Source organism: Rissa tridactyla, chromosome 1 (assembly GCF_028500815.1).
Source record: "Rissa tridactyla isolate bRisTri1 chromosome 1, bRisTri1.patW.cur.20221130, whole genome shotgun sequence".
Lineage (NCBI taxonomy): Eukaryota > Metazoa > Chordata > Aves > Charadriiformes > Laridae > Rissa > Rissa tridactyla.
Window position 1 is genome coordinate 153,618,397 of NC_071466.1, and position 23,697 is coordinate 153,642,093.

The 23,697-nt window shown below is 39.4% G+C and overlaps 1 protein-coding gene across 3 annotated transcripts in view; it reads right to left on the reverse strand.

Moving 5' to 3' along the window:
• The window catches only part of AMN1 (antagonist of mitotic exit network 1 homolog), a 30,455-nt gene extending 8,211 nt beyond the window's left edge, over positions 1-22,244 (reverse strand). Inside the window, exons 1-7 of one of the 3 annotated variants that reach the window (XM_054189169.1) lie at positions 22,089-22,242; positions 19,986-20,041; positions 14,288-14,420; positions 10,443-10,587; positions 7,993-8,210; positions 3,746-3,802; positions 624-735 (exon numbers count right to left, since the gene is read on the reverse strand). In XM_054189169.1, coding sequence (XP_054045144.1) covers positions 624-735; positions 3,746-3,802; positions 7,993-8,210; positions 10,443-10,587; positions 14,288-14,329 — 574 coding nt within the window. In that variant the 5' untranslated portion in view covers positions 14,330-14,420; positions 19,986-20,041; positions 22,089-22,242. Of the gene's footprint in view, positions 1-623; positions 736-3,745; positions 3,803-7,992; positions 8,211-10,442; positions 10,588-14,287; positions 14,421-16,724; positions 16,744-19,985; positions 20,042-22,088 lie in introns of those variants that run through there. The other 2 variants (XM_054189168.1, XM_054189170.1) reach the window with 2 other exon arrangements.
• Between the last annotated feature and the right edge of the window lie 1,453 nt (positions 22,245-23,697).

Here is a 23,697-nt window from a genome sequence, read left to right on the forward strand (position 1 = left end):
CATAGATGATGTTTAGAAATTAGGTAAACAGCAGAACAATTTAATTATATATCTGCATTTATTACAATATCACATTTCAGATATACCTGGAGTAATTCAAAACCACTCGGTTCTTTCTCCAATCACATTAACTGTAAAGCATCACCAACCAACCGAACTTAAAAAAAACAACAACCCAAGATAGATCACAACCCCTCTTAAGTTTGGGTTTTCTTCAGGCTGATCAGTCCTACTCCCTTCCACTGTTTCTTGAATGGATGCTGTTCCATACTTTTGGAATAGAGTACGGGTTTAAGATGCTAACATATTTTTCTGAAGTCTTATCATCAACTTTGGGTCTTCACCAGCATGTCGAGGGCGGTGGGGGGGGGGTGTTATGGGGAAGGAAAGAAAAAAATTCCCAAAACTCCAAAACAACAAAAAAATCCCTCTCTGAAGGTTGATGTATTTCAAAGCAAAACTCCCACCTTGCTTTGAATATCTCAGCGTACAATTATTATTTTATCTAGTAAATTATTATTTGTTTGGGACTATTTACAACATATAGTGTGCTTTTTCAGAGAGCAAGAAGATACTATCAGGAAGTAATTACTCTTCCTTACTCCCTGCACAATTTGACCTACCTGTCACCAACGGGCATCCATGGAACAGAAAAATGTGTATCTTCGGACAAGAAGTAAGGACCGCTTCCACAGCAACATCAGTCAGATTCACACAGCGTTCCATGTGGATCTCCTGACATGAAAATAGTAGTAACAAAAGCCTGTCAGAGCACCCGTAGTTTTGGAGGCAGAGCTTTCCTTTGCCCAACCATTTTCAGAGATCCCCACCCAGCAGAAACTATGACCTACTACTCTTCTGTACGTTGACCTTATCTGTGGTCCTGTACAGACCAGAAAAATACCCTCAGGAAAATTAAGACAGCTTTTCTATGAAAAGTCAAAACTAGAAACATAAACCTGAGTTTTCCCAAAACACATATACCATTCAAGACAACTGAGAAAACTCTTCAATAAGATTCTGTGGTGTTTGAGTCCCATCAGTTTTCCCACAACACACATTCTCCTAACACTGTTGTCCAGAAGAACAGAACCCAAACTGAATTCTGGGGTTACCCAAAACAGGCAGGATTCATTAGTCTCTGCACAAGTTCCTAATATCTATCTATCTAGTTCCTAAAATAAGTCTAAGAACTTCTTCCAAGGCTAGACTAAAACCTGCTCTGTTCTTCATTCCTCTGCAGTTGGGTAACTAGTACCTCTTGTATGTGCTAGAGAACAAATAAATTCAGAATAAATTAACAGACTATTACCAACATTTTCCCCCTCTGAACTGCCTTACATATCAATAAATATAACATACAAGAAGAAATGCAGAAAAGAGACTATCAAATCTAATGAAAACAGGATTTGGGAAAACATACTTTGGGGATCATGGAGTAAAAATAAAAAAAACCAACACCGTTTTATTGTGAAAGAGTATATTTCCAAATGATAAACCTCAAGGATCTTGAAAGAGCACAGAAATGAAAGGGACCTTTTGTAATAGATGCAACTTTGTACAGAATGATGACACAGAAAACAAGAACTGTATTCAGAGAAGCAAGATATACAAAAGCTGATATATGTACAATTTTTAGTTCCTTTTAATGATTAAGTGAAATGCAGAACCTGAATGAAGTAAAAAGATTTATAAATCTGCCTGCTAGTTACAGTTGAGAATTTTAAGACCCTACTTTTTTCACTATGTACCCGACATTAGATCACTGTCTACAAATTTTCACTTTGATGATATGAAACAAGAGGTATGAGGATTGTGACACAGACAAGGAAAAGAGTTACACTGAAGAAGAGATTGTAGCAAATAATCCCATATTCTCTACTAAATTTATTTTTCTTACTGTTTGTAAACGAAGAGACACAAACTATTCTAGCTGTTTATACTGACAGAACACAACTTCTGTTTTTAAAATTGTCATTCCACACAAAACCATTAAATTTTGCCTTATTAAAACTTCACAGAGTGCCCCATTCCCCCCAACACCCCCCCCCCCAAAAAAAAAAAAAAAGCAAAAGCCCTTAAATATGTGGCTTTTAAGAAAGTAGAATCAAGTATTGAGCACAGGAAAATGAACAAGCAAAATTCATACTGGCATGACTGAAATTTCCCATTAGTTCTTCTGAAATCAAAGCCCACCACCTCAACATTACTTTCTTGAACACTTTTAGATGAAGCAACCCAACTTGTTCTTCCTGATCTAGTACAGCTTCCACAGGCATCCATCCACAGCACACGCAAAAGAAACCCCGTGCATTTTCAAAGAAATAGTAACTACAACAACGTGACGAGGAAACATTAAAGGCCACATTTTGTAAGCTGGAAATTTTTATTAGAAATAAATGGAACTGCATTTCTATGGTTTGAGAAAAAGGGTTTACACACGAGAATATAATTCTCTGTGAACTGTGGACAGCAATAATACAGAAAAGGGAAGACAACACTGATGGAGTAATTACACCAACATTGCTGGAAAATAGTTCAAAAACCTCTAGGAACCCCCGAGGAACTTTACAGAACCCCACTCCAAAACCTATTACAATATTTACTTATTACAAACTTGTGTTTTAAGACATACGTACTGAAGACTTTTGAGAGTGACCTAGTCTGAATTACCTAATTCAAATCAGGCTGATACACCTCGCTTTACATTTGCAGGCTGGATACAAGAGGTGGCTTATGAAGACTCTGCATAGTCTCAGGGTTGTTCAGAAAATCTGGAATCAATGTTTTGCTACAGATAAAGGGGTAAGCCGCTAAAATACAAAGATATTTTCAAGTCACTTCTACTATATAAAACAAAAAGATCTCTCATTGCTATGGTCTGAATAATAATAATTTCATCTTGTATCACAAGACATATCAAGACTAAAAAGATTGTGCAATATAGACAAATCAGTCGGAAAAAACCAAAACCAACTCTACCTCTTCGCCCTTCAAATAAAACAGTAACAGTTCTATTTTTTCCAGGCTATTAATTCTGTCAGTGGTCCCAGATTTGGTATTTTGTTTAGGGTTGGTTTTTTTTATTAAACACTACAATACCGGCAGAAGTATGACTTGTTTCCCATCTTAGTTTCTAGATTAATAGCTTGGATTCAGAACCAGCCTATACAAAAGCAAAACCACACACAGAGGTAAGAAATGTACTATATAGAAAAGTAAAAGATCATTTATGATAAGACATATGGGATACCTCTTCTCCATCATTTAACACTGTCTCAGTGCCTAGAGAACCTTTACGCAAAACCAGCTTCATTTACACATTCACTTTCATGAGTTAGAGATGCACCTATGCAGAGGTGCTAATTGATTTCATAAATCCATGGAATTATCAACATTATAAATTCTGCCTCAGCGTTCAACAGAATGAAGAAATAACTCCGAAGAAATCAAGGGGAAAAGTTAAGCATTCATTTGCATTTATTATACAGCTCTCTAAAATAATATGAGTTAAAATAAGCATACTACAGTCAACAGAAGAAAACTTATTTTGAAAAGACTGAGGTTTTCAAAAAGCTGGTCTGAAGCACTGCTACAGAGACAGAAAATAGCCAACTGATAACAAAAATCAAGGCAATAGTCATTCAATAAAAGCCATCCCTCAGAAGTAATACTACTAATAATAATTTAAAAATACAAGTATTTGCTTTTGTTCATTTCTTTGGTATTAGGTTAAGTAAGTTACCTTTAAATTCTTTGAACATGTTCCACTCACTAGTGCTACAACGCCATCATCTGTTACCTAGAGAAAAAAACACGTTAGTATTAACACAATGGATTAAAGCTCAACTTTTTCAAACACAGCTATTCGGGGGGGGGGGGAAGAATTATATTAATTTGTTCACTCCCCGCAGTCACTGAACACACTTAACAGTACAGTATTTTCTTCCCAATTAAGCTTGTAGAGAAAGTTATCAAAGTATGTTTTTTCCAGTCTATTAAACACTGTTGCATTTTACTGCCACGTGATCCAGTCTGGTTTTCTACTGGGATGTTTCCAATTGTGTAACTGCTGTTTCTGCAGCTTCCTTGTCCCATTTAACAGTGGGCACACTATCATGGTCAGAGCACGGCACTTTTAATTTATAAGGTTTAAAGCACTGCTGGAGATGTTCCTGAAGGAAGTTTCTTGGATTGGGAAAAAAAAAAAAGTAATCATAGCAGTCTTTTATCTGCTGTCTTATTTTTACCTATCTTGAAACAAACCAGCCACATAAGACAAAAATCCCTCAAACAAGCAGGCTTACAGCAGTCGTCATACACGCGCTCTAAAAGGTTTATCAAAGTGATTGGCTACAGACTGCCATGAAGCAATGATTACTTGCAAGAGAGACGAGAGAGACCAAAGACATTCCTTTCCTTAGAAAAGCAAAAAAGGCCAATTTATTAATTTGCTCCCGGGAACCAAATTCATTAAGCTACCTCCCCAGTTCAAAAGCTGGACTGGATATCGGATCCGTCACACAGGTTTTTTCATAGAGTTTATATTAGATGGCAGGAATAGTAGTCAGCAAATATGCACAGTAAGATTCAGCCAAATTTGACAGGTAGAATCTAGAGACCACAAGCTCCATTTCTGTTTAAAGATTTGATTATTTCCATTGCACAAACTGTCTTATTGCCTTCTGGCTCCCTATTGCAAGTCTACTGTACAGAACTGTAACAGAAAGGGTCAGATCAGTGCACATGGAGAATGGACAGGAACATCCAGCATGGAGGCGCATAAAGGCCTGTAAGAGTGGCAGCTATTGTCAGTACCTAGCTTCGCAGGTCATCAAGATGACAGCACAGTTAGCTCCTGAAAACACTCAAACCAGGAGACAAAGGGCAGTAAATGAATAAATTCTAATAACTCCCATAGGTGGGACAGAACGGAGAGAGTAATCACTATGTAATAAATAAAATCATGTTTGTTAATCAAATCAGGCTTTCTTAAAGGCTGGTGAAAAATTACAATGTTTTGACCCTTCACATACTTAAATCACAGGCATCCGGTGTGCTATCTGGTGCGCTTTGACACCTCAATACCTAAATCATAGGCATCCGGTGTGCTATCTGGTGCGCTTTGACACCTCAATACCTAAATCACAGGCATCTGGTGTGCTTTAACACTTCAAAGGGAAGAGCTAAGTCGTGTGATAAGCTGAAAAGAGTCACCCAAAGGACACCGATAAAGATGAGGAGCCTTCAGCCTCACGACCACCAGGAGGCGGGACAAGACCGACCCCCTAGCAACACGTCGCTCAGACACAGAATATACCAGGATTGACACATATACGGGAACCAGAAGAGTATATAATCAGCTACTTTCGGGAAGTGGGTGCGCGCCGTTGGCGGAGCAAAAACTCCCCGGCCGCCCAGCGCTGTTTTGCTTGCTGCGGCTTGCTTAATAAACTAATTTGATTAATTGGACTGGTTCCTGTCAATTATTGGGCCACAATCTATAACAACTATCAGTTCCTAAAGGGTATAAAATGGTCATCAACCTAAGAGTAACCTGAGTAAAGTGATGAAGATTTGACAGCCTGTGTCCCTTACCCTCCACGACATCAAAACAACCCTGGAGCAGAGTGCCTGGTTGGTGCCTGAACACTGGGGAGACCATCTGAATGCTACCGTCTTGATGCTTGTGAGTATATGGTTATGACAGCAGGAAAGCATGAAACCAGTTTTGTATGAAAACAAAGTCCCCTCGCTTCCCTGTACAAGCTCACAGTAACCATTGCTATACTATTACTACAGTGTTGCAGTATTGTTTTCTACTCTATTGAATATCTATGTGGATTGTCTGCAATGCCACATCTGCACATCCTCTTCAAGGGATACACTCTTATATTGGTGATAAACCACCTGCAGTTAACACCAAGTCACAAATATATCAGCTTCTTGGTACAGATCAGTTGTCACCAAACTCTATGCATCTCTCGAAAAGGCTCACATAGCCCAGCACCAGCAGTTAAGTACATTAGCAACCCAGCTCTCTTCTACGTGAGAAGTGTCTGGACAGATAAAAACGGCTAACCCACAACACTCCTGCTTTTCCCAACACATTTTGCAGAGAACTAAACTGTCCCAGACGCTACATAGAAAACTGATACAGTTCACACAGCCCTTTCAGGCAAGATTGTTCCCACTATTATTTGCCATACACTGAGTCAATGAACATTAGAGAGGAAGTGTACCGTTTAATTAGTGCAGCAATTTGGGCTCTTGAGTCTGTGTTTCTACCCGTTGACGCTGCTGGAATTTAGAGCACGCTAGAAGTAGTGCAGTAAGAACGGGGTTTATGTATAAAACCTACCTCCTCAGAATGGTAACATAAGCATACCAATAAACAAACATGAATAGATTTCTTATGCAGTCCTGGGCCAGTGTAGCAGAGTTCTTCACGCCAAGCTTCCACTCACACTTTCTGTGTGCATACAGGGGACACAGTGCTACATCTCCTTCATAATTCAATCCTTCCCTTGCCTCACCTGACCCATTTCTTGTTATTTTACACCACTTCTATGCCTTATATTTATTGTACTTCATCTCTGCAGTCACCAGATGAGCCTATTTTTAAAATGGCTACATCACCTTGAGGCATTTGGCCCCTTTCTAGTCCAGCTCACATCTGCTTCCTCATTCCTGCAAGTGAGCTGTGTCCTTCTTTGCCTGTTCATTTATTTCCAACATTCTCATGGTTTTACTCTTACACACAGCTTTGCCAGTTTCACCTGATATTTTTACTAAGCATTCACAAGAATAATAACACATGAATACGGTTAGGCCTTGCAATCTCTACAGGCGTGAGCCATCCATAGTTTCTCTGCTTCGTCTTAAACTTATTTCATTTAAATATGTTTCCATTTATTTTTAGTCAAATGAAATTCAGAACTCTAGTGTATTGTCATCATATGATTATCAGAAAGAAAAAAACTGTGGAAATGTTTAGTTACTCAAGAAGCTTGTATCTCATTTAAAACATATACAGGGAAACTTAGCTATTTTGCATAAAGGAAAAGAGAGGCAAGGGAACAAAACAGTAGTGAAATAAGTTTGAAAAACAGAGTTAAATGATAATATTGAAAATAACAAAAGAAAACATTAAATTACTTTTGACACCCTACTTCTGGAAAACCTGAAAGGAGAAGAATAGCATCTAAAATAAGAGCCTGCTACATGTTTTCCAGATCTGACACTTCATTACGAATGCTCTGTGCTTGACTCACGGTCAACATAATCTACTCACCATCACAGTCAACTGAATGCTACACTACGGCAAAAAAAACCCTTTCCCCCACTTCATTATCTTACTGTAATTATGAAGTATGTTACAGTATTGCTGTTGCAGCTGGTTTCCCCCTTCTCAATGCTAACTGTTGTTAAATCCTCTTACCTGCCCCTTCTGACATCTTAAGTATCATTCTTTCCGCACTGACTCCATAATATAACTCCGACAAGCTATTCAGAAAGCACAGTCACTCTTGAACTAGAACTAGTTATGGAGTGTTTACTTCTACTAGGGGGCTGATATGTTTGACATCCTATATTATTGTTACTCAGGTCAGTTTGTCCTAACTGAAAGCAAACAACAATCTGTCCAAGATTCTACTTTCTTTAAATGAAGTATTTTTGATTACTTTACAACTTGAAGAAAATTAATGAATTAAATACAGATACTGAAAAACAATCTCCAATATTAGGTAGATTCTAATAAAAGGTTATCTTTGGTCCACAATACATTCAGTAATACCAAAACGTGTATTTTTCTGGTTACCAAGATGCAAAATATATCTTTCCTTTTCCCTGAGAGGAGGAAATTGGAAGCAAACTGTGGTCCTAAATCTTGTTAAGAGTAGAACTAAAAAGATCCCCTTTCAATTTTATCATGACAATCTTAAAAAATAAACAAACAAAACTCAATTAGCCAATTGCCACCGTAATTACCTGAGTAGATGAAAAGTCCACACTGTGAAGAAATTTGCAGTTTTCTCCTAGTGCCTGCAGAGATGCATCCATGATGCCTGAACAGCTGCCCAAGTTCACTATTTGTAGGAACTGGCAGTTGAGTGCAAGAGCAAGGACTCCACTGTCAGTTATATCACAGCACCTTTTAAAAGACGCTTCACGCAAGTAAGGACAGGATAAGGCCAGTGCTATGACACCTGTCAAAGAAACGGAACCATTTAAAGAATTATTCATTTTTTAACATAACCACCATGCTGAATCCAATATGCTGTCCCCTGGTCACTGTTCAACTTTCATCTCATGCCATGCCAGCAAGACTCTGTACAAGGAAATAATTTTGTGGTTGATTTCTTTTAATTCAAGGCTAAGAAAAAGAAATTGACAATGAACAATGACAGAGTTGATAAAAATTTCTAAATGCTGAATTCCCTTCCATACTGCAGAGGGATACCTGAGGGATGTTATATGATACGACGTATCACCTCAGTGAGTGCATGAAAGAAAGTGAATGGCTTGAAAGCAGACTGATGACAGCGCTAGGTCCCACGGACAGTGCAGTGAATATCAGGCAAAAAGCAAGGTAAGAGGTCACGCCTGAGGGCAATTCAAGAAATCAAAACAATAGTTCAGAAGAAGAACAAGAACCAGGTACCCCTACAACACAGCTCAGGCAAGGACCCAGGGTCCATGGGCAGCTGGTTGGTGTAGGTGGGCATGGCAGGTGAGACCAGTCATGGCCATTACGGTCTGCTGGTACTCTCAGAGCCCTGACAGTTAGCAATAACCAAAGTATTTGCATAGAAGTGTCAGGACGCAGTCAATAAAATAAAAGTACATGAACTACAAACGCAATTTGTGAAAGGAATTCATTGCAAGGATGATGGAAACATGATGATTCCAGCTGTACAGAAAGTTATATCACTTCTGGTAGACAGAAATAAAAAAACTGAATGTCTTCAAGATAGGTTACTATAGAAGAACTTCAGAGAAACACAGATGAAATAGTACTTGCTTGGGTCAGAACCACTTTGCAAACAATGCTAGAAGAGACAGGAGTGGTAGTTGAATTTGACAAAGTAAGTACTACTGCACATTGTATTAAAGGACGCTAAACATTCCATGTGCAATCTACAGAGCAAACGTTTCCTAGTAATGAGAAGGCTCAGGTATTTCTGGATGTGGTAGCCAGCAGGTTTCTTAAAAAAACAAAACAAAACAAAAAACCAAACCAACACCAAGCAAAACAAGAACAACAAAAAAAACCTCAAACAAACCAACCAAAACCTCCTCACCTGTTACTGAATTAGTAAAAGGTAACACCACTCTAAACTGGAGTGGTTTGGGGTCTTTTTTTCCTCTATGTAACTGAGATGACTGATAAAAAACTGTTCCAGCTCAAATTAAAGGCTTCATAACCGATTGTCAGGGCTCCGTTTATAAGTAGGGAAGTTAGTAAAGTTGGATGGACTAGGAACTTGCCAATAAAGAACTAGACTTCCCAGATTTAATTGCAAAGTAATCAGGAATCTCTATACAAATAGACAAAAAGTATACATAAGGAGCTCTAGGTTTAGCTGGTACCTTAAGAACCATACTAGAAATCAGTGGACAGATGAAGGCATGGAGGGAAGACCATTGCAAACTATATCTTAGGGGTCAAAAAGTAAAACAATGAGGTGAAAATAAATAAAAATCAATTTTTCGAAGTTTAACCAATTACTTAAGTAAAAAGATAAGTGTATTACTGTGCAGTGGTAAGAAAATACAAACCAAGACTGATCTAAAGTATGGTATACATTAGATGAATACTAAATTAATATTTTGCCTCTGTTTTCAATAAGGGGGAGTTAATGCTGGAGCAAAGAAGTAAGTGTAATGAAAAGACAAAACAAAACTTGTGGGAAATAAAACTCAGCAAGCTTAATTATTTTAAGCTAATAGCTCCGGACACAACTTGAAACTGGAGGTTAAAAGTAATGCCTGAAATGCTAAAATCCTAAAGCAAGTCAAGTCTTTTAAGTCAGAGGAGATGCTATAGGCTTATTTCATAACAATATATTTAATTTAAAAAGGGGAAAAAGTAAAACAGAAAATCACAAGCCTGAAACTTTAACACCAGTGGTACTGGTAAGGCTCTGGAACAAGTTTTGAGGAAGGAATAATTAAGATGAAGTGGAAAATACAATCAAATGTAGCATAATTTTTCCTGAAACCTAGCATGAGAGTAACCTGATAGCTCTCTTTCATAAGATAATCAGTGCTCTAGGCCTGTAATTTACACCACTGAAGTGACCTTTAATTAGTGTTAGTGTGGCATTGTGGATTTTTTAAGCAATATTTACCCTAGACATTTTTTGCAATTTACTCCTATCTAACAAGAAAAACAAAACAGAAATAAGCCCCCAGTTATCTGTGCACAGATAACATACCTTCTGAAGTGATTCCCAATCTGTTTTCTTTGCAAGAATTTAAGTTGATTTTTTTCAATTGCTTGCAGTTATAAAGCTGCAATAATGCATTATCTGAAATATCACAGTCTCGGAGGTCTAGAGACTCTACAGCAGGGTGCAATACCTGTAACGAAAACCTATCAGTTCAGTCAAACTCTGCTATGTCTTAGAACATGCATATTTTTATCTAAAATACTTGTAATGTTAGACATCACATAGAACTTCTAAAAAAATATTCACTAGAGGATGGGGTTACCAGTCCTAGGAACAAAAAAGTCTAATGAATATATGGTACATTTGCTGCAACAGTTCATCTCCTATTGCATGAACGTTCAGTTTCTGTGATCACATCTAGAGTAGGAGCACATTAACATTACTATTTTAATGGTGGAAGTACTATTCTGATGGTATCGTTGCTAGCATAATGCTTCTGCCAGTGCAGATATGATCTGAAAGGTCCCTTCCAACCTAGACAATTCTATGATTCTATGTTTACCAAGCATAACAGCCCCAAACTTACTTAGCACAACTTTGATAGCAGAGATCTGAAGTGTACAAAAATACTGACTGTGATCAAAACTTAAATCTGCTGAACAGATAAGGGTAATACTTGAAAGATATTTTGCCCCAGAGTATTTTTGTTACCTACACATACACGCTTTTCTCATAAACAAGCAATCTCATTATCATAACATGAGGAGGTACCAAATCCTCATTAAATGGGCTCTTTCACTCCCACAAGACCATAGGTTGGAGTTTTTGTGAAATCTTCCCCAGGAGGGCATTTATGAAATTTAGACCCAAACCAATGGAATGCCTCAGATTTTAGTAGCAATAGCCACATATCTTACCTCTAATTTAATTTGCAAGGATTCTCACTATTTTTTAATAAATACGGTTTATAGCCCTCTCTTGTGCAAACGATCTATATCTTTGCAGAGCCGTCCTTCAGACCAATAGGCAAGTGTTAAATCAGGTTTTCACATTACCTTATGCTACTCCCTTCACTTTGTCACTCCCTTCCTTAACTCACAAGGATAAAAGCGTAGCATAAATTTCCACAGACAAGAAAAGACAACAGCATAGCTGACCGTCTTGTTAAAGGCCTATTCCTTTCTCAGGTTCACCATTCTAACAGGTATAACATAGATATTACAAGGAATGCTGGTTTTCTGTTTTGCAAATATATAAGATGCTAAAATCTTTACCGACAAAGTCAAATAAGCCTTTTGAAGAAAAGCAAGAGCTTCTAGCAGATTATAATCGCAACATTTCTGCAAAATGAATGGCCGACCCCATACAGCTTTGACAGCTTTTTCTCCCCAAATGCCAAAAGCCTCAGATACGCCTCTTTGTGACACAAACCCACCAACATATCCCACAATACACTTGTGAATAGCTTTCACAAGATAACAGTCAGCTCTTATTTTATTCATATTTCTGAATTCATATCTAAGGAACTAGAACAGCCAAACGCAGAGATGATGTGCTTAAAGCCAAACTAACTGTCAACATTTATTCAAAATGCTTTCCCTGACTGTTGGCTTTCTTTCACAATTCCAAATTGCCTAAGACACAACAAAAGTGAGCAAACTCTGGAAATCTTATGAGAAAAACAACAATTAGATGCAAGGAAGTCTAAATGAGAAGCAACAATACTATCATAATACTGCCTATTTAAAGTAGCTATTTAAAGTATTTAAAAGCTATTTAAAGTATTAAGCTTCCATAGCCCACGATTCTTCACACGCTCATGTATTACTTAGAGGTTTGCTTTCTATTGTTATTCACAGGTGCATATTCACTGAATGCATACGCCAAAATCTAATCTGTCTCAAAGAAGATGTAATTTTACATAGAGTAAAGATTGTTTGGATGCAGAGTACGGGAGATTAAAGGACTTATATCCTCTGGACACATGCTGTATGGCTTTATAGATCTTTATGGTAAAAGTGAGTTGGAATAAGGAGTTTAGCATGCGTGTCATGGAAGGCTGCTCCAAACAAAAAGCAGAGTAAAGAAGAAAAAAATGTATGACACAGTTTGGGGCAAAAACATGGAGGCAAGAGGTGAAATAGAAGTTTATATGTAAGTGCAGGTTCACAGAATTTCAACTGGAAGAAATTTAAGCAAAATGCTTAAAAAACACCAAAGAAAGGACATAAAAGCAAATGAGACAGCATAGCCTGGAAAATCCCAAGAGAACAGATCTAGCCGCAATACTGTGGAGACTATAAAGAAAAGGGCAGGACGGAAGCAATAGCAAAGAAAAAAAATCCTGATCCATATGGAAGATTAATTGAGATGTTGCAAATGTGTCACATGTAGAACACTTTGGTTGTACATGATGTGAGCAAGGAACAGTAAGAAGAGCTAAACAAATAAGCCATTTTTGCTATGTCGAGCAACAAGAATACCTGCAAGATAAAAGTACAGGAAAACTGAAGAGTGAAATGGTATGGAGAAACATTATGAATTCAGAATCTAAGAGGTGACGAGCATTTTTTTAAAAATGCAAGTGAGATAAACCTGGAAACTGTTAGCAAAGAAAGCTAAGGTATAACATGGTCCAGGAAAGTGATGACAGCTAAGGATAGAACTGCAGGAAATTGCAGGAACAGAGAAAGGAAAAACACATGAGAAAACAAACCGGAACAGAATATGCCAGTGTCGGATGGAAAACAGGCTCCAAGACAAGGCACTGATCAACTGCTGAATGAAGACAAAGACAGATGAGATTTTACAAAGAAACAGAGGAAAAGATTGTAACTTAAACTCTCTGGTTTATTTCCAGACTAAAGATATCCTAATAGCTTTTGTGTATTTATGCACATACAATCAAATGGTTTCAATTATATACATCTCTTAGGATTCTCAGAAACACTTACTGAAAAGACAGCCTAAACCAAATTGTGTCAACTCAAATTTTCCAAAATAAGATAAACGAATAGGACACTGATTTTTACTCCAAGACTTATTTTCTACAAACAAAAAGTGACACATGCTAAAGATAAATTTTTTTGCTCGTAAGTTTTCCACAGTACTTCTGATTCTGCCTCTAATCTTGGCTTCACTACTCTGACTGTGAGAAACCGATACTATTTGCCTCTTCCAAGTTACAGGTCAAAGCAAGAATGAACAGGGAGTCATTCATTTTCTGTTTCACCAAGGCCAACCTCCAGCTTACTTCAATTCTCATGCCTCCCCTTTGAGTCTAAACAAGATAACAGTAGACAGATACCAAAATAAATGTGCCCTTGAATTTATAGCTAAAAGTACTCATTAATTGGTTTAATTTTGAAACACTGACACGCATCAGTGAGCAAAAGGGATGAGAGAATTTGAATTATCAATTTCTAGCTCTAGCATCATCATATTTCAAAGAATCAAGATTTAAGTAAATTAAATAGAGATCACGTACATAATGTCAATAGAATATAACAGAAATCTAACAAGCTCCTGAAATCTTTTCATTAGTAAATTAGGCACTAGCTTCTTGAAACGTACTATATTTAGGAACAGAGACTGGTTTGCAGTAGATTCTAGTTTCCCCATACTAAAAAGGGATAATATATGCCAGCTGATTACACAGAAGTCAATTATCACTGAAGGGAGAACATTTTTAATTTACTTGTCACTACAAACACCATCTTATTACTACCAATACTGGACTATTAACATTGTGAAGTTTAAGAAAAAAAATATGAAGACATGGACAGAGTAAGCAGACCTGAATTTACCTGTTATCTCATGTAGACAGTTTTAGTTTAGTTCATCCTGTGTCTTAACTATTACAGACAGAATAGTTTTGAATGGGTTCTTACCTCACTGATATTTGAATCAGTTATTTGCCCTTGCATACTCATTAATTTAATCAGTTTATCCTTTATGTTAGGTGGCAATGACTTAATATCTGCAGCATATCTGGAAAGGTTCTTTGTCAAACAGTGAAGGCATCTGAAATAAAGGAAAGTTACGGTACAGTCAAAAAAAGGCATTACATATTAGAAGTAGAACAATCAAGCCATAAAATGTCATCTTCTGCATACAGCTATGCTGCCTTCAAATCTTACCAGCTCCAGCTGTTCCACGCTACTACCAACTCAGTTATTGCCCTTTGGAGTCAATCAACTGATCCTTCTGTGCAACTGTTCCCCAATCAACCGTAGGCAAAAAATTGTAGCCTCATTCACTGCGCCCACCAACCCAGCTCACAAAATGAGTTTGCTGGTAGTATATTCACGAGCTCTAAGAAAAGCCTTTCAACCAGCTAAGCCTCCACTCGGTAGGCAGTAAAATCTGTAGTTGGGATAGTTAGTTCCAGAGAAAGGACATCTCTCTTTTACCTCAGTTAAAAACATTAAGGAGATATTTTCAGATGTAGTATTTTGTTCACTGTCTAGTTTGTAGTACTCTTTTAATATGAATTGTGCTATGTAACACTGTGCTCACATTTTTAACCCTGTGCTTAAAACTAGATCTGATCACAGAGGATCATCACCTGAGGCAGAAACTCTTCTGTCTTGGTGGGGTTCAGGAAATCACAGATCAACAAGTTTATGGTCCTACAAGGTAGATTAGACAAAATAACCAGTGGACTCATGGAAAACATAATATATAGGGGAAAGTAAACCCATTTGGATATTTACAAGGGATTCAAGAAGCCTCATCGGCAATGGTTCTTCAAGAAATTAAGCTGCCCTGGGATGAGAAGGAAGGTACTCACACAGCTGGTTGAAATCCTTTCACAATAAGAAACATTGATTGGTAAGACTCAATACAGCCTTTTTTGTTGTTGTTTAATAGCAGTATTTTAGGCCTCCTTCCCCCCGCCCGCCTCCCACATGCTTATTCATCAGAATGATTTATCAGCCTGATTATCATATACACCGGGCTAGAGATTTTGAACTAACAATAATGCCAACATACACAGCATTTTCTATATATTATAAACAACCTGCTCTCTGGAAGTCTTTTGTATTCAGGGTCAAAATTGTTTCCCTGTTACAAGCAATCTGTTCCCTTTGTCAGATACTGAAACTTGACTTAAAAGTTTCCATTATGAGATGCTGCTGCATGAGAAACTGCAAACAAATCTCAAAGATACATTGGGCTTAAGTATTCATCTGAAAAGGAAGGACTAGGCAGAAATAAATACTAGCATCCCAGAATACCGGGTGATGCTTTAAAACAGGATTTGAAATCCTAGAATTTTATCTGTGTGAATGCAACAAAAAGGGATCATTTCAGTAAGAACACATTGTTAAGAGACGCCAGATGGAAAAGAGCTTTTTGGGAGAAAACATGAAGAACTTAAGCAAAATAAATCAGAGAGATCAGTATTATCCAGATATATGTGGAACAGTACCCAGATGGAACACTTGAAATAATGGTTTTCAAGGTCAAATATACAGAAGAGTATTTACTTATGTGATATTGAGTACTACAGAGGGACACTAATCATGCACTCCTATTTTTTTTTTTTTTTTTAAGATTCCTAAGGCATTTTAATTTATCATAGGATACATAAAACGTTAATGTCCCAACCTCTGCAACTTTATATTACAATCATGGGCCTACTGAAACACCACAGGCAACTCTGGGAAGAGTTTATGAATAGCTTCTGAGCATACTGACCTTCACAGCAATCACCAATCGTTAACATGCTAAAAGACAACTGCTGGTCCTTAAGGAAGGAACTGCAACTCTCTGAAAGGACATTTTATTATCAAAAAAACAAAGTCCCTAGGTAAATGAGGAACATAAACTAGAGTGAAGCTAACCAACATCCACAGATAACCAAAAAGGTAACACTCTGTCACCTAGGAAATGCCAAGACTTCAAAAAGGATCACACTACAGCAAAACTAAAACGGAGGGAGTTGAAATGGGGGAGGAAGGGTAATTCCTCACAGCCCCCCTCTTGCTAAGAAACATAACATGAGTCCATGTAGGTGATGTAGTTCTTAGAATTGGAGGTTGTAATATCTATTGATCACAGACACCTGGATTAGATTCCCTAGACCAGCTTTTCTTTTTAAATCCTATCCAAACTTTTGAAAGAAAACGTTACTGTCCTACAAAACATTTTGCTTTTTGGAATCAACATTTTTCCAATTAACTCACTCTACTGGTAAACTCAGAGCAGCTACTGTAATTGCACAATAACTCTCTCTACTGTAGTTCACCTCTATACTTCTATGTGATCTAGATACACGCAGCAATAACTAAGATTGGTAAATAAAGAATATAATGCATTCACCTGGCGGACAGATTTTGTCCCAGTCCAACTTGAGAGAAACCATGAATCCTGTTTTTCACGGACAGGGAAAATTGAGTAATGCTTTACTCCTGTAATAGCCTGATAAAAGACCATTCCTTCCTGCAAAACCCCCAACTGCTTTTTCACTGCTGCACATTACCATACTTGTTACAGCAGCTGTTTATAGTTCAGTGTTGTCTACAAAGTGTCAAATGGCAAACTCATTTGTTCCAAATATGTCAAGAAGTGCACAACAGAAAAGGCCTATGATCTTTAACCTTAAGCTTTATGACAGCATTAAGGCCTTATGACAGGACAAATGTGTGTATTTCCAACAATAAAACAGAAATTAGATCTTTATGACTAACTACTCTGCAAATAGTCTAACTTACATCAAGGTGCAGCGTGTACTAACTAAGTTATATCACATGAAACAGAATAGCAGAACAGATGTGGGACCCATGGGAAGAAGAAATGAACCAGAAGAACAGATTGTTGAAGAAGAGTTCAGGAAGACCCTCCCACCGAGTCGTGAGGTTCAGGTTGGAACCCCTGGCTTTCTAAACTCCCTCTCAAAAAGGAGTCTATATGTGGCTGGATCCAATCTTAGCCTCTGACTGTAAAGAAGAGCTCAGATCCTAGGTTCTGTCACAAAGTTGGTTTAATACAGCCCAAGCTGGGTGCCTCCGAAAAGGACCCCCTTGGTTTATTTTCTGTGCTTTTTAAAGCCTCACAAGCTATGACTTAAGCTGTTCATGCACCTGTTCACATGACAAATGTGTACCTTTTGTCCAATCAAACTGTTCCACGGTTACATGTCCTCTTCGATGACTGGAATTTTGGTGCAGAGACCTTTACCTTCTTACACAGTTTCATAATGTTTTTGTCCCATTTGCACCTGGATCTCATCTGTCTTCTGCTGACTCTGGGCAGAACGGTCCCTTTCTTCATTTCCAAGAATTATAGTTCCCTTTCCTCTGATCACAGAGGTCACTCTAATTCATATTGCTAAGTCTTCATTAATATTACTTATGTAATAACATTGTGTTAGTTAAGTTACAATATATCAGTCATGCAAAACTACTAACTGTTCTTCTTGGACTAAGAAAGAGTTCAGCCTAAATCACCATGTTGCCAGGTTACAGCTTGCGGCCCAGGGCTTCACCAATCTAGCTGCTCGTGCTAAGTTACCTACTAATGCTAACCAAAGCACATGATTCAAATAATTAAGTTTAAGATTACTTCAGTTCCCAAGACAGATGCTAAAATAGGATTAGTGGCAAATAACAGAACACATACATCTTCCCACACTCTTTAGGGTTGGATAATTTATATTGATAGTAAGACCATAAAAGGAAGCTCTGTTTCGAAACCAATGCTCTACTGTCCTCAGGTTTTGTTCATGAAGATGCACCCATCTGCAAATGTTCTGATGCCTTTGTAAGACCTTAGTTTTCCCTGACACCAAAAGGTCAGGTAATGCATTAGTCTGCAACAGACTGGCCACCTGTTAATGGTACCTGTTACACAGGAGCTATCTATCAATGACACATGGAACAACCAAACCTAAGCAATATGTTACTACATACTCTTGTGACAACTTACATGTGCAGCATACTTGTTTATTGTGTAGTGACAATCTTAATTAAAACACCTTTAAATGTGGTATTTCATTTGTGTTGCTCCAAGAGTCTCATTTTTGATAGTAGAAACTCTCTTGGTGCTGAGCTTATATCTAGGCATTAATAAGTCAGAGTAAAACACCTGCCAGGACTCTGAGAGATTTGTAACAGCAGCCTCCTACAAGTATGACAGCTAAAGCTGTTATCTGCCCCAGCTGCCCTCTCCACATCTCCAGCAAGTGATGTCGCTGCCAGGCATCCACTCTGTTTGGCAGGCCCTGCAACTCTACACCGTCAGTGTTCAACCACGCATAACTATGTAAACCAACTATAAATTTGGTGGACCTCAATATGCTAGCCTTAAAACTGCATCAGCTAGGAGTGCATGTGTAAGTTGGTCATTTCTCGTCTTGGGAACAGTAACTTCAGGAAACAGAAGCTAATATAACTTGAGCAAAATAAAAGAACATTCCTAAATATTTTTTCAGTATGATGCCCTTGTGCATGTAACCTTTGGAGTGCTCATTTCTCTTTTGGGGCATGGGGGTAAAGACTAACTAGCGGCAGATAAGCAGCAGATACTATCAATCGGCAGAAACACCTTAATAAATGCACTTTCTGTTACGTTTGGAGATCTTAAAAATAATAACCTTATTAAAAGGATTACTCCACACACTAATAGATTAAAGTTTTTAGTTTCTGCTGTAAATTCTGCTAGTTAAACAATACGCCTAAGGGCTAGTGTAAGTAAGAAGCTTAAAGTGCAGCCTGGCATAAATAGATGGCCATCACCTGACTGGTGTAAGACAAGAAACAATACAGTAAAATTACACACATTTGCTAAAAAGTTGTAATTATTAGTTTCAAATATTAGTCTTATTGGTATAATAAATATACTGTTATAATAATATAGAAAATTGCCACAGAACTACTAATAAAGTAGTATAAAAGGATTAGTAACCAATCAAAAGCAGAAATTGCTTATGGTATCAAGTGCTACAGTACACGTAAAGAGAAATTACTAGGACTACGATCCAAGGTTAATCACAAGAATATAAGCATGTAGTGTAATGTACCTCTTAAACATTTTAAAAGATTAATCATGCACAACAAAAAAAAATGGGTACTGTTTTAGCTTTGCAAAAAGATTAAAAGCTATTAGCAAGACAAAATCCTTGTAATTAATTTCATTAGCTGTCGTTACACACCACTCTAACCAAATGTAAAGTCCACACAACGGCTGGAAAGGCTAGTTACAACCCCTCTTGTCTCCCCAACCAGTTTTTACTGTGCCTTCCTCATGCTGGCTCTGAAATTCACAGTTGCACAGTGAGCTGTTGGGCCTCTGATCTGAATGAAAATTCATGTGACTAAAACTGTGAGGTCACAGAAATAATACTCAAAACAAGTGGCTGAGGGCAGGGGGCAGCAGCAGCCTAGAGTTAAGCCAAATTAGATTTAGCATATACCCACAGCTCTGGAGTCCCTATAGACCAAATCACAGCAAATTATACTCATACCGATTAAAACCTTCGGAGAAGTCAAAATATTAAGGCTCTATAATCTGAAGCGTAGCACAGATTTAAGCAAGGAAAGAAGCAGCGTTTCCAGTGTGGAAGCACATTAAAAAAAACCAAACCTCTAAAGTTAGCGCAGTGTAATAAGGGCATCTGTAGCAGGTCACCGCAGAAGACACTGCAATGAGGAGACAGCAATTTCAAGCAGAATTTGGGCAGAGTTTAACCCCAGGCCTTGGCTGCAGAGATCTGGATGTCAGCATGAATGACCAGTACACAACCTAAGCACACACCATGATTGCCTTTAACTTGTTCCTCTGGAGATGTGTAAGAATGAAACGCCCTCACTGAACCTCAGCGACTGCTGGATGAATTTGGCTGACTGACTGTAATAGAGAAGCCTGTACACGTCTCCAGCTCAATATAAGATTACACCATCCACATTCTTTGTCTTGTCTCAAGATTAAACAGCATTATCTACATGTAACACTCCTTCACTCAACTGCAGAAATGAAGAATAGTTGTTTACTTCCAAAAAAAAAAAATCTTATCAAAGCTCTAAAGACTATGAGTGTGAACCCCCCCCCAGACAGTATTTGTGCAGCACACTGATCAATGTGAAGGGGCTTCTCTCATGCTGAGATAGCCAGGGTCCTCAGCATCAGAAGGGACATAAGACTGCTATCATGTTTTCTACTGTTACTATTCTTTATGCAATAAACCAGTTAACTAGCCTTGAGAGCCCATGCCTTTCTTACTGAGATCCTAAATGAACCAGCACCCAACCTTTGGCTAGGGCGAGTCAAACAGACTTTCTGAGCCTTTTGGGGGGTTATGTGTGCACCTGCCTATGTGACTGTTCCCTCTCCCATGATGGATGCTTACTGAGCCATGCGAATGGGCAAGCAGTCCATCACACAAGGGCGCACACTTCAGTTATGCGTTAAATACATATTTATTATATGACACCTACTTTTCGGCCACTGGGTAAATGAACTTTTCTGGCAATTCATCCTGAAGGAGGCAGACTGTTTGCCTACTGTAGTACATAAAACCAGTTGTATCTAAGAACTTAATACAAACTTAAGATTTTTTTGCTCTTGAAAATACTAAGTGGCTAATGCAGTCACGCTTGAATAGGGACCTGCAAATCTAGACGAACTACTTAGTTGAAATTGGCATAAAATACTCCAAAACCAATGCAGACAAATGCAAATCAATGTGAGCCAAACCTTCTAGTTACATTTAACTGTCTCTTGTCACAGATTTTTAAATTTAGCTTGAGAGAAAAGCTTATTAATTGCATTATTTTCAAAAGGCTGTTTGATATTCTCAGAGTACTTTACTGATCTGCAGTTTAAACCATTAACCATTTGAATTATAAGTGTTTTCACTGTTATTGTACTTTACAGGAAACAATAACACCTACTGGCTACACCAGGGCAACTATGATCTTATCTTCAGTGCTTTAAAAGAACAAAAGTCTAAGACTAATTGCATTGTTTGCTAACTATTTTTCTTTTATCTGTCAAACCAAATATTTTATCCCTATGCTGTCTCTAACTCCCTCCTAAACACAAAGGAATGTGACATAATCAAAAACTCAAAGTGAAATGCCATTCAGTGGATTCACTGGGGCCAGGTGACGCCAGGGATCCTCAACCATCCCTCCACATCCAGACCTGTCAGGGATCATCCTGTTATCTACCTGCCAAACCCTTTCACCCCCACCAAACCCTGTCACCTCTCCTGTAGCTCCTGCTGAACTCTGCCACACCTTGTCACCTACCCCTGCCACCACTACCAAACCCTGTCACCTCTCCTGTAGCTCCTGCTGAACTCTGCCAAACCCTGTCACCTACCCCTGCCACCACCATTAAACCCTGTCACGTACCCCTGCCACCACCACCAAAACCTGTCACCTCCACCAAACCCTGTCAGCTCTCCTGTAGCTCCTGCTGAGTTCTGCCAACCCCTGTCACCTACCCCTGCCACCACTACCAAACGCTGTCACACACTCTACCACCTCTGCCAAAGGCCTGCAAAACCCTGTCCCCCTGGCCAAACCCTTCCTCCGGGCTCCCCCCAAGGGAGGGCCCCGCCGGCTGCCTCGGTGGCGCTGCGTTCATTCGAGGCAGCGGCCCCGCTGTGAGGGCAGGGCCTGAACCCGCCGCACTTCCCGGCGGCCACGGGGGAGGGAGGGTGGGTGTCGGGGCGGCACTCACAGGTCCAGGAGGAGCTGGACTTCCTCGCCGGCGCCGTCCCAACCGCCGCTGAGGCGGCTCATGGCGACGGTGGGCAGCGGGGAACGCGACGCCGCCTCGACCCAACGGCTCCTGGGAACGGTGCCGAAATGGCGGCGGCTCCCTCCGGCCGGCGGGCATGACGGGAGATGTAGTCCCGGCGTGGCCTCAGGGGTCGTGGCGGGAAAAACGGCAGGAGCGCCTCACGGAGCGGCCCGAAATACTGTGAAACCCCGCCCAAATCTCGCACAAAGGGGCCGTCTCTCCCCACTTCCAGCGCTTAATATTTGGTACAGAGTATCTTCCCAAGCCTGGAAGGAATAGAGGGGAGCTTGGGGAAGTCAGGGGCCTTCAGGTGAGGAGCACAGCTGTTTTCAACCCTGTTTCCCTCATCGCCGCCATCTATGGAGTCATACCACAGCACCAGCTTTCTTCATCTCCATTAATCTGCAGAGAACAGAGCCTGCTGTCTGCCAGGTGTTTTTACCTGCAATTCATTTTCTCTCTCAGTTTTTCCACCCACAAACACCCCCCTCACCCCGGTCGTCTTACATTTCTGGCTGGATAGTGTGATATGAATTGAGACTGCACAGTCCTTAGGAGCTAACAACATTATTAGCATATAATTGCTGCGTCATTATCTTCAGACCCAAGACCCACCACCACTTACCTCCACTAAAAAGAACAAGTGATCAACTAAGATAAGGAAACCTCTGTTCTCGCAAAATTAACTGAAGGATTCGTACATAAGATAAACACGGATTGCTGATGACGCCCGATAACTTTGCTGAAGTCGATGACAGAAACATCTGGATTAACAGATAAACCACAAGGATGCTGATGCTGCAAGACCTACAAAGTATACGTTTTTATGATTGGAAAATTAGAAATATGCATTAGTAGGTAATTGGATGATTCATATCAGACCTTTCTAGTGTAAGCTATAAAACCCCTAAAGAAAAAGCTGCTTGGATGTGCCCGGTTTGGCTGGGACACCTCATGCACATGAATAAATATTTTCCTTTGTAGTTCTATTCAGCCAGCACAGGCCAGTTGTGAATTTTGTAACAAAAGCAGGAGGCACGCAAAGCCAAGAGAGCGAGCTTTGTTTTAGCTTTCCCCTCAACAGCACAAGTGAGGTGTCCCCAGGGAGCCTGGGCACCAGGGAGGCTACGGGAGCAGGTTGGCCTCAGCCACCGTGGAAGGGTCTTTGTCCCTAAGGAAACACAGGAGAGCGCCAAGTTTTCCTGAGTGGCTGGTGTCTTGGGGGGGCTCGTTCCTTGGAAGGACGTGACAAGGCCATGAACAAGAGGAGATGTGATGACGGGAAGAAGTTTCATAGAGCATGTCTGCAGGCCGTGGCTTTTTACTCTGTTACATCAAAATCATTCACGGGATTCTTGACAGTTTAGGAAAACATTTTTCCAACAGAAAACACTTGCAAGTAAACGCATTTGTTTTAGCATTGGGAAGGGAGAAATCCCCGTGCCGGTGGGAGGTGGCGGGTTGAGCAGGGAGTGCTGGCAGGCCTCCCTGGAGATCTCTTTCCTGAGGTCAGGAGGTTTACTCTTCCTCAGTTTGTGAGCTGGAA